Source organism: Balaenoptera ricei, chromosome 2 (assembly GCF_028023285.1).
Source record: "Balaenoptera ricei isolate mBalRic1 chromosome 2, mBalRic1.hap2, whole genome shotgun sequence".
Lineage (NCBI taxonomy): Eukaryota > Metazoa > Chordata > Mammalia > Artiodactyla > Balaenopteridae > Balaenoptera > Balaenoptera ricei.
Genome location: NC_082640.1, coordinates 84071705 through 84087499, shown reverse-complemented (window position 1 = coordinate 84087499; position 15795 = coordinate 84071705). Strand labels below are relative to the sequence as shown.

Sequence of the window (15795 nt, the reverse complement as noted above, 5' to 3'; positions counted from 1 at the left end):
CCCTCCCTAGAATTGCAAAAACAAAAACCACAGCCTGACACACACAGAAACAAAACTCAGTATGTTCTAGAGAAGCCAATACCCACTGGTGAATAGTGAGAGGGAACTAAAAACGTCTTTGCCGGAACTATACTTGCCAAAGCACAATGAGTCAGACTGTTTGAATGAGTCATCTTTGATAACATGGCTGACTCGACTTCACCATGGCCTGTAGTCCAAACACGCTGCTTCTACCTTAGAGAGAATTAACTGATTGTGACTCAAGCATTTTATCCATTCACTTTTCTATAGTTTATCTAAATATCTATGCAGTACTTTTTAAAATAAGACATTTACTAAGGGAGTTCATTGTAGCTTTCAGAGCACATTGACATTCATTAGCTCCTATTGATAAGGACAGAAGGGAGATCTTCAGTCCTGTTTCATACATGAGGTTCACAAAAAGAGCACTGGACATGCTCAAACTCTGATGGCCAAGAAGTGGTAAAGCCAGGATTAGAACCCATGTTCTTGTCTTAGTTCCCTCCTCCACAGCACTTCCGTGTGCAAGGCAGCGACTAAAGAACTCTAGTCCAGGACGTTTCAACTGTGGTCTCAGTGAATTCAGTTTTTAGTAACTTGAAGATGAGGGCAGAGATGTTTTGGCTAGGAATTGCTAAGAGAGACCTTAGGCAAAAATAAAATACTCAGAAAAATGTTTTTGAGATTGTGGTCTTCATTTCAAATTTGAACTTATGTCTTTTGGATAGTATTTTTGGATTTGTGTCTTTTGGATTACTCTCAAATTTCAGATTATTTTATGTTAAATAGCATAAAAACTATTAACATTAAAAAAAAATCCCTGGACTTTTTTTTAGAGGTCTTGACCTTTTCTTACATACATAACTGTTTCCCTTCCTTTATTTTTTTCTTTTAGCTTTCTGCTTTTCCAACTACCTCCCCATAGTTCAGGTAGTGGTGGATACAAGAAAATAGCAAAGCATGACAAGGAGACCACCCTATAGCAAAGATGATAATAACGTGAGGAAAAAAAACCATGAGAAATAAAAACAGGTTATCATGAGAAAAAATAATGAGGAAAAAAACCCAAAATACAAGGGATTGTGGACGTTATGAACAAACAAGAAATTCAAGACATGGGCAAACAGCTACTGTTTTCCCATTCATGTCCCTGTTAGTCTCAAGGGGTGGATGTACGCAGTTCTGGTTCTACAAGTTCTGCTGCACCAACACCTAAGGGCACTTGTTTCCTGCTTAATGGAAGACCTGGAGGAGCAAGGCAGGGAGAAGAAAATGAGGAAAAAGAAAAGAGGGAGAAGAGAAGGGTAACAAGGTCCTTCTTGCCTCACAAAAAGCAGACTCCTTTTGCGATGTTGGTGAGGGATAAATACAAGGAATTTTTGTGGAAGCTTAAAGATTTATTTAACCTGATACTTGAATAGAAATGGAGATCCAAAAAACTTTAATTGCAAATAATACATTGCTTAAACTTTACTGCTGTAACCTGTACATATAAAAAACTAAGACAAATTATGTGAATAAAAACCTAACCCTTCAATTCAAATGAGCATTTGACTGTAAAATGCTGTAAAACATTCTATAAAGTGACTTATCAATGAAATCTAAGCTAAAATTCACCAGTGTATCCAGTCATGGTGTTGTTTACTTCTTCTTTTGATATAGTCCATGTTTTCACTATATCTGAAATACACCAAGTCAGATATTATTTAAATGCAAAGGTTACTAGTAATTGCAATGTATTTGCTTTTAGATTATTGAAACCTTTTTCAAAACTGCAGTAATAATGATAAAGACCATTAAAGTAGAGGAGAAGCTGTCACCTATAAAACTATAATTTAAAAATCAATTTAATATTCCCATTTGTTGAAAAAAATTGAAGACTAAAATATGAAAACATAGTTTATTTTCTCATTCAGACTTTTGGAGTTTATTTTTACAAAATAGCAGACAAAATTTGTTTCTTTATAGTAATACAGAATATGTAATACATATCGAAATATATATATATATAGCACTTAAGTTATAAACACATAGCAAAATCAGCATCACTTAAACAGCAACCATGTTTTTCACATAAGTAGGATTTCTCAGGAAATAAACATTTTTACCTTGAATATGTAAACAGTCTTTGTGGCTTTATGTCAACTAGTATTTACAAAAGCTAGTCTAAAAACTACCACCGCTTGCAAAAGTGATGAGCTTTAAGATACAATTTTGCTATCATGCCATAATAAACACTGAAAATCATAGAAAGCCAGAGGGAGCTAGTCACTTCAGTGCAATTGCCGTAGGTGGAACTACTTAATCGTGATTTAAAGATGTATGCTATGAGAATCCAAAAGGGATGCTTTTGAATCATCATCAGTTGTTGGTTTCTTTATGATCTAACCATCTCTTAACCCAGGTTAGATTATGCCCCCTGATCATCTAACTGTGATAGAGGGAAGCTGCAAAGGGACTTTCTTCATCTCTGAAAAAAAGAAACACAGCATAAATCAGTGTTTAAAAACTGTACTCAGAAAACTAACACACATATCATTATACAACTTAATATCCACTTGCCAAAGAAGGGCAGGAGTTATATCAACTTATAATATCAAGCATGCCTTGAAAGTTGTACGAAATGCAAACACTCACTAAGGAATACTTCATTGTCCCCATTTTACTGCTGTCTCAGTTATTGGAATAAAGAATGGTACTTGTTATATATTTGTATTTGTTTATATTATATAAATTTATATTAAATTATAAATTAATTATATTCACATTTATATTTGTTTATATTTTTAATATTCTACCTCTTTCCCAAAAGGATTTGAGGTACCTACAACAAATGGCATACATATAATATGAATAAAATAGAAATTAAACATCACGACTAAGGAAAGGAGAAGGATACAAATATATTAACCATCAGCAATATTGTAGTAGTTGAACTGAGGACCAATTTTGGCTGCAAGCTTCCTGGTAGCCAGGGCAAAAAAGAAAACACAATAGGTTGTGCCATTCTTGGAATGATAAAGGAAGAAGGAAACCAATTCTGTAGGAGAGAGAAAGTTTTGCCCTAGTACCAAATTAAAGAACAAAGAAAAGCTCACATGAGATCTTATATAGGAAACACCTGGTAACAAGTAATAAATGTCTTTGGCAAGTTTTATAAAGAACGGTATTTTACAAGCATTCTCTAGGGCACTGCTTCCTCTGATGGTGTCAACTAGATGTCTACTTGGATGCTCTCCAGAACTGCTAGCTGGATAGTTATGCTATTAAAGCAAAGAAATAAACTTTTTATAAGAAGTAACAAAAACAAAAGCACTGCCACAGATAAAGCTTTATGCAGAATGCAGTGGCTCTGCTTAGACTTTATACATTAAAAATGCCTGTCTAGAATTAAAATCTAGCTTTTAAAGCAAAAAAAGAAAAGAGAATTTGACCAAGCAAGGACATCTTAAGAGTAATTTGTTCAGCCTCTGACATTTTTCCAGCATATTTTTACCTGCTCTCTTCCTTTAGTTTCTTGGCTGCCTGTGTTGATAACTTAATCTGCAAGTCCAGCCTCTGCAGGAAATCTCTGGCTGACACTTCCTCGGGCTGCATGGGCTGAGCATCAGATTCTTGAGGACTGGGAGGGGAAAGGTCTTCCCCAGCCGCTACCAGGTCTTCTTCATGAGAAAAACTATCAACAGTTTCATTTTCTGGAGAATCTATCGAGTTAAGTCCATTAAACAGCAAAGGCTTCTCTGATATAACTGGGATGTTCAAAGTTTTCTTCAGAAATATACAATCATTGGTAAACAGTTTATTTGCCCTTTTAATCTGCTCCATCTAAAATATTTTAAAAAAGCAACAGAGTTACATATAAATAAATCCAAAAGTAGGGTTTATTACACAACACAAAATAAAAATATTCGTAAGCAAAATGTGTGCAATGCTATCTCTGGATCTGAAATTCTTAATTCGGGGTTAGTCACCTCCCCAGATACCCCCGGTTATTTCAAGAGGTGCCAGAAAATTCTTTCACAATTTTATAAGAAGAAAGACTAGTTTTTCCCCTGCTATATTATTTCCCCTACAAGGCAGCTTTTACCAAGCAGCCTTAAATCCCTGAAGTTAAAAAATGTAGAATATTTAGCCCTTATTTAATACACTTCAATCTTATTTTAACATTTCTATTATCTGATTTAAAAAAACAAAATTCTTAGTGCTGTGATTTTCCTTATGGAGTGCTTCCCATCTCTAGAATTGTGTTTGGTAAATTTAATGGATACAGGGGGTGGTAAAGAAAAAAGTACAACGAGAATTAGGAAGAATGGTGTAGGCTGGGGCTGCAGTCATTAAGAAAGGCCTCATGGAGAAGGTGGGGTTCCGATTTTGATTCTTTTGACTTTAGATGGGCCTTGAAGAATGGGTAGAAGTAGGACAGGTAAGGAAAAGAGGTAGGGAGCACTTTACATAGAGTATCTTATTTTTTCTACCTTACGGATTAGGTATTTGAAGATCCACTTTTCAAATAAAAGAAACAAAACTCAAGGAGATTATGTACCATGGAATTATCATACAACCAGCAGATGAAGAAGCTAGAATTTAATACAGGTTTCAAAACTTCAAACTCTTTCATACCCTGTGAATTCCTCCAAACCAAAGAAATGGGGATAGCAGGTAGGGGTGAAAGGGGGAATGGAATTTACATATGTTACCTCATTTAACTTTGCTAACAGTACTGCAAGCTAGATATTATCACCTCCTTTTTACAGATGAAGAAAGGGAGACTCAAGGGAGTTAAGTGGCATGCCTAAACCCACAAATGTGGGTAAGTGCAGACAGGACTCCTGCAGAGTTGTCGGAGGAATACCTACCCTCATGTTCATCACACCGGACTATCATGCATCTGCAGACTTCTCCACCCAACTAGCCTGGGAACTCGCACCATGCTAGGTTCTTTACATGCACTGTACCATCTAATTTTCTTGTGAGGTATTGTCACCAAGACAGCTTGGTACAACAGCTAAGCACACAGGCTTGGGAATGTGACAGAGCTAGTTTCAAATCCCAGCTCCACCAACACGAACTGTCTGAACGTAAGCGTGTTACTCCTCTCATTGAGCCTATTTCCTCATGTGTAAAACAGGTATCATCTACCCTTCACAGGGTTGTTGGAAGGATTAAATGAGAGTTTATACATGTATATGCATAGAGGATATACATGTAGGTGTAAAGATATAGATGTGAAAGGGAGAGACAATTTAGCAGTAAATGGTACTTACTGTCCATTTTCCCATGAAGAAATTAAGGCACACAAGAGATGACTGATTTGACCAAGTGCATATGGCTCCGCAACTGTATAAGCCAGCATTTCCGTCTGACTCTAAAGTCCATACAACACCAAGATTAAAGTGCATGACTAATGGAACCCAGTTCTGGGAACCTTTAATGCCAAATCGACTGAGTGAAAAAATTAGATTTCCACTTCAAAGAGCCTGAAAAAATAATGGTTGAATAAAATGGGCCCTGTTCCTCCTGCTTTCTAGCTATAAGCTGAATCCACACAAATAGTACATTCAATGCTTTCTTTTTTCTTTTAAAGATACTACATTAAAGTATCTTTTGTGTAGGGTGGTCTTTTATGTTCTAGTTTCTAGTTAAAGGAGAGAAGGCAAGGGTGAGAAAGAACATGAATAGGCAGGTACATTTTTAGAGACAGAATTAACATCTAAAAATCCTAAGTATCTCTGGTCTAGTTTAGGCTTAGATTTGAGCGAATTAAAGAACTTGAAAACTTATCCATAGCAGGTTCAGGTATATCCTAGTCTGCCTTTAGTACCTCTTGTTTTCACCATCTCTCTTAGTATAAGGGCTTCCAGGGGCACGGAGCCCTCCCCTGGCTCCAGGGTGAGCACCTGACTCATTCCTGCCCTTTGAAGCATCACAGTGCCCAGGCTCCTGAAAGGTCACAGTCCCGTCTCAGAACAATTCAGAGATGCAAGGAGACTTCTGCTGAGTCTGGGAGGTGAAGGACCTCTATTTTTTTCTGTGAGAAAGAGATGGGCCTGGAGCTGCTGGCAGCCATCTTTCCACCACAAGGAACCTAACAACAACGCCACCTTGAAGGAGAGCGATCAGACCTCTGAATCAAAACCTGAAGCCAGAATACCCTCGCACCCTTCAGTTCCAGTAATGAGCCAGTAAATGCCACTCTGTTTCATTTTTATTGCTTAGGCCAACTTGAGTTTTCTGTCACTTGTAAACGAAAGAACCCTCACTGAAACAGTGCCCTTGAAATACTTATTGGCAGGGGCCTACAACTGCTAATAGACACTGTTTCCTGGGAATAATGATGGAAGACAGAAACAGCCAGGAACACCGGGATCTGATTGCGGAAGCTGGGCTGGGAACATCAACCATTAACTGTGAATTCCCTCAGGTCAAGACCTGTTATTTCTATAGCCTCCCAGGTTTAACAAAGATCTTATGCACACTAAGTGCTTAGGATGGATGGATTAATTAATTAATTAATTAATTAATACAGGTCAGAGAAACAGGCATAAAAGATGAACCCAGAGAAGTAACCAGAAAGGGATGGTAAGTTATCTGTTGTGTTGGTTATTCTCCCTTTAAACCCACCCTCCCCTCCCAATCCATTCCCCAGTCTTCTTGAACTTGTTCTAACCGCAGGAGGCTGACCTCTTCAGAACTGCACTCCCCAAACCCCCTCGCTCTTGGAATTCCAGTCAGTGTTCCCAAGGAAGGCACCAGCAGAACAACTACACCATGACTCTGGTGCCTGCATCCCTCCACAGCAGAGTTCCTACCAGGCAGCCCCTTGTCCACTCCTCCCGTTCTCCTCGGTGTCGGGTACCCCACTCCTTCCCCTGGCCCTCAGGCCTAGGGGTAATGTCTCCCTGCTGCTGCTAGTCTCGGGTGCTGCACCATCCCTTCCTGGTTCTCTTAATCCTATTCACACTTCTGTAAATGCCCCTGCATTAAACCCTCTCTGGCCACATCCTCTGAGTGTGCTAAACGTATTCTGTGGGGACCCTGATACATCCATCACTCAGAGAAAGACAGGCCATCATAGCCAGGCAAGGGGCCGAAGACAGGAAGCACAAGACAAATGGACTGAGTAAAAGGCTGGGTGTAGTCAGGGAGTCCATAGGGAGAGAAGGGCAGGGCTCTCCTAGCTCTCGTGCATGCCATTCTACCATTGATTCACCAATAGAACTGCCTCTTTTAACAAGTCTATGAGCTTCCCAATGTCAGGGACTGCTTCTTCTCCATCTCAGCATTGCCAGCAAGCATTTAAGGTGTATGTTGACCCTTATGGTGTAGACTCTAAGATGACACATGGTTGCCAGCATCAAGGACATCAGGGATATCCAGACATAGTTAGCATCAAGGTGGGAACCAATCTAAGGCTGGGCAGATTTGAAACTGAAGGTGAAAACAGATCAAAGAGGTTAATATAAGGTAGTAGCTAGAAACAAGGGCTCTGGGGCCATACTTTCTAGGTTCAAATCCTGGCTTTACCACTTTCTAATCATCCCCTATGTCTATTTTCTTTTCTGTAAAGTAAGGAAAATAGTACTGTCCACGCAATATGGTTATCATGAGAATTAAATGAGTTAATTCATGTAAAACACTTAGAACAATGCATGGCACACAGGAAGCACTCAAAACTGTGAGCAACTATCATTAAACTTGGTCAAAAGTGAGAAAGCAGCACGTAAGGGCCGATCCTAACATGTACTCAGCAAATGAGAAGGAAGGAGGTAGGAATGTTTTCTCCATAAAAAAATATTTCTCCCACAAAGTAAAAATATATAAAGAAAATTTCATATAAACAAGCCCAGATGAATAACATAATATCTTGTCACTGCCCTGAGGTGTGAGCGTTTTTTTCCATAAGGTATTTAATTTGATCTTAACTTGTTCTCCTTTACAACCATAGGCTCCAAACTCTATTACCAGTAGTGAAGTTAAGGAATGAAACCAGCCACGCAAAACGCCAGGGAAAAAGAAAAAAAAGGAGTCCTTCCAGAAAGAGTAGTTACAAGGCCCCAGAGCAGGAAAAAAATGGTGTGGCTGAAATAGGGAGTAATGAGCAAGCTGCAGGCCACTCATATAATAAATAAAATTTGGATTTTACTTTAAATGTGATGGGAAGCCATTGGAGGGTAAAGGAAGGGAGTGACATGATTTGAATATCACTCCAGCAGCTTTATGGAAAATGGATTGGTAAGAAAGAGGCATTAGTGGAAACAGGAAGCCCAGTTATGGAAGAAACTGCAATAGCACAGATAAGAAATATAAATAATCCCAAACAGTGAAATGATGTTTTAATTTGCTTTGGAATGTTTTATACTTTTATCTGAACTTGGATGGTTCTAGTGTTCTGAGAATTTCACCTCACATAAAACTAAGAAAAGTCATGATCCAATACAAGGAAGAGCTGAAAAACTCTACAGCTTTACCACCTGCCCTCTGTTCAATATTTCCTACTATCCAATGAACGCTGTGAATAGAAAGTGTGACCTTTTCAAAGTAATGCAGAACTACCCTCTGTTTCTTGAGAGCGAATGACTAGTGGGGGAGATACAGCAACAAAATGCTTTCATTTTAAAGCTCTCCTAATCAGGATTGAGTAGCATGATTCAGTGAAATTTACCATCTGCTTACTAAGAAACAATTTATGGAATAATCAAGTAAGAGCTGACAGGATGGCCACAAGGTCCACCGTGGTGAAATCAGGTAGAACAAATACCATCAACAACTTGTTTAAAATGACTCCCCTGTAAATACATTTGTAAAGGTGAATTCACTCTGGAGGGAACTCACAAAATGTCCCCCCGCCCCCAAGTTATCTCAATAGCTGCTGCTGGGCATGATCAAGAACTCTCCCCAAAGGCTACTTTCGATCAGCTTCGTTAGGCCACCTGCCTAACTGGGAATGCAACATTCAAAGCTTCTTTTTCTTCCTCTCCATTCCTTAAAAAAAGACAAACTGTTCTGAAAACATTTCAGGACCCATGATAACTAACATTTACACAGCACTGTGTTGCTTATGGAATATTTCCATACACACACAACTCTCATTTGATTATTATCATCATTATAGAGAAAAAGACTTAAACATTAAAGCATTCTCTCAAGATCATGTTCTAGTAAGTGCTGGATTCAACCTCCTCACCCCACTGTCTCCTGTTAAGTGCTAGGTGTTGGCGGCGATCAGCCTCCTCCATTGCCATGTGCTAATAAGGGAAAGGATTTTTTCTTCTCCATGCTATCTCAGAAGAATATATGAGATCCCATTTATGAAATGTCCAGAAAAGGCAAATCTATAGATTAGAAAGCTAATTCATGGTTATCTGGGACAATAGAAGAGAACGGGGAGTAAGGGATCTTTTCAGGGTGATGGAACTGTTCTAAAATTGGATTGTGGTGATGGTTGCACAACTCTGTAAATTTACTAAAAGTCCTTGAATTGTACACTTAAGATGGGTGAATTCTGTAATATGTAAATTATACATCAATAAAGCTGTTTTTAAATAAAGAATGCATGAGAATCTATTAAAACCTAAAACTACTAAGGGCTACTTTACCATACTTCTTACTACAGGTGGCACTATTTAGTTATGGTTCTCTTCCCTTTGACCAGCAAAGGTCAACAATTTCCAGCAAGAGCAGAAGCTAAAGTTATAAACACAAAAGATTTATATACACTTATATTTCTAACTCACTGCACTTGCTCCCCCTAAAATGATAATCATTTCACCTTTTCTCAGCAAGGTGACATCTGATAGGAGAAGTGTGAAGAAGCAAGTGGGCTTAGCAGCTCATTGGAGGAGAAAGAGAAGACCCCGGGAATAAAATTGGATAGGAAATGACTCAGGATATGGGGGGCAATGGTCTGGAGAGGGTAGAGGACAGGGAAGTTTCCAGGGGGGAACAAAAAGATGAAGAAAAAGTTTGTGCAAATAACAGTTTCCCTCACTGCCTTTCACCCACTTTCTGTTTATATATACAGGGCTTCCTAACAAAAAGTTCACAGCAGCTGCCTGGAGCTGGTCAGTTCCCTCCAGAGGCTTGCCTCCAGCTGAAAGGAGCAGGGATCACCACAAAAGCTGTAGCAAAATCTAGAATACTGGGTTGGGGGAGGAGACTTAATGTCTCAGTGGAGATAAGCAAAGCCCAGGAAATTCCAGCCCAACGTCTGTGTCTGAGATCTGAATTACATTTAATAGTTTCTCAATTCATCCCCAGCAGTTTCAGTTTCTCTCTGTGAGGTCTTCCACAGCCACACCATTTGAAATTGCAGCCACCTCCAGCAGCCCTGTCTCCTTTCCCTTCCTAAGTTTTTTTTCATTTTGCTTATCAATACCTGATATATAACATATTTGTTTGTTTACTGTCTCCACTGACTAAAATATAAGCTCCATGAGGGCATGGATTTTTATTTATTCACTAATGTATCACCAGAAAGGTAGAAGCTGGGAAAAAAGAGGAAAGAAAAATCAGATGAATGATAAACACTGTTGAGAAAACAAAACAGGAAAGGGGGGAGGGGCACTGGGATGAGGGAGGGTTGCAGTCTGACATGGAGTGGTCTGCATTTACGCAGACTTGAAGGCAGTGAGGGAGCAAGTCACACAGCCAATATCAGCTACGTGATTTGTAGGTCCCAGAGAAACGTGAAAATGTGGGGCATCTGTTCACAAATTATTAAAAATTTCAAGACAGCAACAGCAGAGCATTAAGTGCAGGGCTCTTCTAAGCATAGGGCCTATGTGACTACACAGGTCCCACATCTGCACGTACCTGTGGCCCTGCATGCAGCTATCAGGGAAAGTGTTCCCAACAGATGGATGCAACAGCAAAGGCAAAGACCCCAAGAAGGGGCAGTGCATTGGGAAAGAGCAAAGAGGCCCTGCTTGTAAAACAGGAACATTCCTGGGCTCCTTTACTGGATATTCTGATCCAGCAGGTTCAAGGTAGCCTCTAAATTTCCAACATCTCATCACCTACTCCTTTAAACACTAATTTAAATACAATGTGGGTGGGACTGCCCTGGTGGTCCAGTGGTTGGGACTCCCAGCTTCCACTGCAGGGGGCGTGGGCTGGATCCCTGGGGCTGGGAGGGGGGACTAGGATCCCCCATGCTGTGCAGCCAAAAAAAAAAACAAAAAACAGTCTAAATACGATGTGGGTGATCTTGGCAGTCAATATTAGAAACTTAACTCACTCAACTAATTTCTGTTCAGTCGGGGAATGAAAAAAACATTTCTGCCTTTTTAACTTCCACCTAAAATATCAATTTCAATGAGTAAATCCGATTAATGTCTGTAGTTAATATCTGCAAGAATATGACTTCACTGTTATGGTAATTATCTTCACTTTCACTAGTTCTATAGAACCAGTGGAAAGAGTCTCTAACAATTGCATCAACTAGAGTTCAGGGTCCAAAGTAAATGAGAACCAGTGATTCTCAACCAACAGTGAGTGCTTCTCAGGGAATATCTGGCCATTTCTGGATGGGGGGGAAGGGGGCAGTGCTACTGGTATCTAGTGGGCAGAGGCCAGAGATGCTGCTAAACATCCTACAATGCACAGAACAGCCCCCCAAGACAAAGAATTATCCAGTCCATAGTATCAATAGGGCTGCAGTTGAGAAACCCTGAAACAGACTGTCTGCGGCTACAGATTATAGTACCCAATTCATTACACTTGAGCTTAACATCTTAAAATCAAGTCTTTATAAAGGTAATGAAAAACCTGATTTACGCTTTAATGAAAAGGGATAAATTTATAAGTAACAGGATCTACATCAGTGAAAACAGGAATTAGAAAGCATTTGATCAGGACTTACCTGATGGCACAGTGGTTAAGAATCCTGGTTAAGAATCTTCCTGGTCTGGGAAGATCCCACATGCCACGGAGCAACTAAGCCCCTGCGCCACAACTACTAAGCCTGTGCTCTAGAGCTACTGAGCCTGCACTCTAGAGCCTTCGAGCCACAACTACTGAGTCTGCGAGCCACAACTACTGAAGCCTGTGCGCCTAGAGCCTGTGCTCCACAACAAGAGAAGCCACCGCAGTGAGAAGCCCGCGCACTGCAACGAAGCGTAGCTCCCGCTCGCCACAACTAGAGATAGCCCACACTCAGCAATGAAGACCCAACGCAGCCAAAAATAAATAAATAAATAAATAAATTTATTAAAAAAAAAAGAAAGAAAGCATTTGATCAAAGGTGGAGAACCGCAGTGAGCAGATGTTCGGGAGCTCTAAGCAACCCAAATGAAGTCATGGAGGGCAGTGGGATGCAGAGAGATTGCTGTGGGTAGGGACCAGGGAAACAACATTTCTCTGGGTATCATGGATTCCTAGGTGCAGTCAGCCTGGCCTAGTAGATAAGATGCACAGAAACCAGACAAAAAAGACCTCCCTTCTTCAGATGCTAAGAGAGCTCTTGATTAAGACTAGGATAAAAATAAGGATGGAAATCAGAAGTAATACCTAGGGCAAAGCAAATGCTTTGTCACTGTGCTAATTCAAGCTGGTCTCAATGAATAAGCATACTTGGAAAATATCCTACCTCTCATCCACCTTCACATCTGTAAAAAGGAGATTAATTACACCTATCTCCAAGGCTTACTAGGAAAATCAAATTGAATAAGAACAAGATGGAACAAGACAAATGCAATGCCTGGCACACAGCAGGCATTCAGCAGAAAGTAGCTGCTGATACTTCCCAACGCTGCTTTCCTCTGGCTCTGACTCAAACGAGGCCCCATGAATGCAAATACAAGAATTGAAGTTCTATGTTCACATTTAGAAACTCCCAAGAGGGCGGAATAGGACTAACCATGGCATGAAGTCTTCAGTACATGCCTGCACAGCAAGATCCCTGCTCTCAAAATGTTTAAAGGCTAGAAGGACCTGCCAGGTAAACACATACCAGCATGGGTGTGCAAAGGAGATGACTCAGTCTCTGTCACTGGTGAAGGGCCAGAAAGAGTTTCACTTAAAGAGAAAGATGAAGATAAGATCACCTTTCTTCCCATTGCTGTCTAGGTTGCTTCAGGAAAGAACATTGAAAACTGATATAGAACTCAAATGTAAAAAGGCCACCACATAGTTCAGAGTTAATTATAAGTAATTTTAATGAAACAGTATGTTCCCTCAGCTTTCCATGTTCTTCCTAGAGGTGTAATGCAATAGGCCCAAGACACACACATTTATAAATTTATAATAAACACAGCTCTTCAGCTCACCTAGACCACATTCTTGGCCGCTGCTTAGCGACAGGAGTCACATTCACAGTTGCCAGTGAGCCCAGGGGTGTAATTTCACTTCTAAATAAAGAAGCATAATCAATAGAAACAGAACCATCCTGCGGGAACAACTGTACCCTTCCTGACTCATCACAGCGCTTGTTTACCCAGAATACAAAATTCTCTGCCCAAGTCCGCACCTCAGTTCGGCTTTCAGGAAATATATAGCAGTACGACCGGGACTCAAAATCGGGCGAATTTGGCTCCCAGGGTGCCAACGCCCTGGTCCTCTTTGGCCTTCCTTCCTCACGCGGCAGATCCGGTCCGAGTGCGGGCAGGGCACCGAGAACTGGATGCACCCACCCGGGGAGGGAGCCTTGGCGGCCCGCCCCTCTGGCTGCAAGACAGGCTCTGGCGACCGTAGCTGTCCCGGCAGCGCGCGCTGGGCGAGCGCTCGGGGCCGAGCCGCCGGGGGACGGCTGGCTCCCTCCCCCACGCCCCGCTACTCGCTGCGCCCCCGCCCGCAGCCGCCAGCACTGCTCACCGAGACTCCGTACTTCAGCGCGATGCCCTGCAGCGTGTCGCCGGGGCGGACCCGGTGCTCCACATGGCGCTCGATGACGCCGGCGCCCAGCGGCGCCCGCACGCTGGCCGTGCTGCCGTACGAGCGGGTCTTGGTCCGCGCCAGGCTCAGCGACAGCTCGGCCTCCTCGGCCTCGGAGAGCGAGCGCGACGGCGGCGGCGGCGAGGGGGCCGAGGGCCGGGGCGCGCGGGGTCCGCCTGCCCGCAGGGACCGCGCGGGCGAGGAATCAGCCATGGGTCCTGCGGAGGCCGCTGGGTCGGGAAGCTCGCCAAGAGGGCGGCGCCTCGTCCGCCGCCGCCTCCTCTTCCTCCTCACAGGGGCTGCGGAAGGCCGTTCCGCGGGGGCGGCGGGCTGGAGGCCGCGGCGGAAAGCTGCGGGCCGGCCATGGCGGGCACCTGCTCCTACGCGTCCCGCCTTCCCCGGCGCACCTGCAGGGAGGAGAGCGAAACGAGCTCCGGCTGCTGCCCAGCCGACGCCCCGGCTCCACCCTGCGCGCCGGGACCCAGCTGGCCCTGCGGTGCGAGGAGCGGGGCGCGCTAAGGCCCCTCGCCGTGGATCTACGGGGCCTCATCCCTAGGCGCCCTCGGCCCCGGAGGGAACCCCACGCCGGGCCGACACAGCCTGGTTAGAGCTCTGCCCTGCACACAGCAAAACACCAAAGCTTTGCTCTGCCTACTTTATTGATTCCTCAGCAGGCGCCCGCTTTCTCAGACCTTCAAGCTCCCCCAGCCAAGGGTACTTCCCGCTCCCACCCGATTACCCCAGGACCTCACAGAAAACATTAAGACCATTAAACACACACAGTTTCTCCAGGCCCATCTCAACAGCCTGGAGGGTCCGGTGTACTCAACACTCCAGGGGGGATAGTGCTTCTAAGGCCGGGTGGCTGACCTCAAACTAACCCTCCAGTTGCTTTGCTTTCACTCTTCATTGCACACCAGTGCCAATTTTAGTCCTGTGCTGCCTTGAAAGTCTGCCTAGCTACCGTCCATTCTCCTGGCTCACTGCTTAGAATTTACTATCTGCACCCAATTTTTTCTTATGTTTCCTCTTTAATACCCTGAAATCATGACTCCCCAAAGTTTTGTCATTAACGCCATCAATGACCTCTTATTTGTAGTCTTTATCTGAACACCCTCTCCTCAACTTTCTGGCTTCCGATCGTATTCTACACAGGGTGGGTGTGCGTTTACTAGAATCTAGCGCTCAGGATTCTGTTGTACTCTGGACAGCTCTCCAGGAGGAAGTACCCTACAGGCAGGTTAGGAGACTGGAGGTTTGATTCATTGGCTGAAGTTTTGATATGTTGCTGTGCTGGACAGAGGCAGAGGAACTAGAGTTTAGGAGACAGGACGAGAGTGGGGGAGGAACACGTGGACCCCCAGTCACCCTCCCGCTCAAAAATTCTTCAGTGGCTCCCTGTGGACAGCAGTATTAACTCACACTGGCATTCAACTCTTATTTCCATTTTTATTATTCACGCTCTGGCCGTACCCCATCTACAACTCATCCTGCAAACTCCATATACTCCTGCCACTTGAACTTCTTACCCTCATGCCTTGCATATGCTATACCTTCCACCTGTAACCCCACTCTTCCAATACTCTCTGTCTACATTTAAGAAAATATTAAGGTCCATCCCAAATGAAACATCCCAAAATGAGATCTTTCCTGATTCTTCCCACCTGTCCCCCTCCCCCAACTGCCCAATTGTTATTGTTTCTCCATTGAATATCAAGGTGGTTTGTACCGCTTGTTTAGCATTTAACTCGTGTTTTGTGTCATGTACTTGTCTTATCTCCTCTATACATACTCCTGGGAGGTATAACTAGATCTTACTCATCCTTTTTAGCTCCAGCAGTGCCTACCTAGCTCAGTGCCTTGAATAAAGCATCAAAAGTGGTTGAATTGAGGTGTAGTAAAAAG

The 15795-nt window shown here is 42.7% G+C and overlaps 1 protein-coding gene across 2 annotated transcripts; it reads right to left on the bottom strand.

The window, feature by feature from the left end:
- Positions 1-2058: 2058 nt before the first annotated feature.
- On the bottom strand, positions 2059-14103 carry LYSMD2 (LysM domain containing 2). Of its 2 annotated transcripts, none has more exons than XM_059915540.1 (3): positions 13831-14103; positions 3518-3846; positions 2059-2491 (listed from the first exon to the last, which is right to left on the bottom strand). In XM_059915540.1, exons 1-3 carry the CDS (start codon positions 14101-14103, stop codon positions 2449-2451), a joined length of 645 nt encoding a protein of 214 aa, XP_059771523.1. In that variant the 3' UTR covers positions 2059-2448. The 2 variants fall into 2 exon arrangements, with proteins under 2 accessions (XP_059771523.1, XP_059771524.1); XM_059915541.1 differs by lacking the exon at positions 13831-14103 and adding an exon at positions 13487-13604.
- Between the last annotated feature and the right edge of the window lie 1692 nt (positions 14104-15795).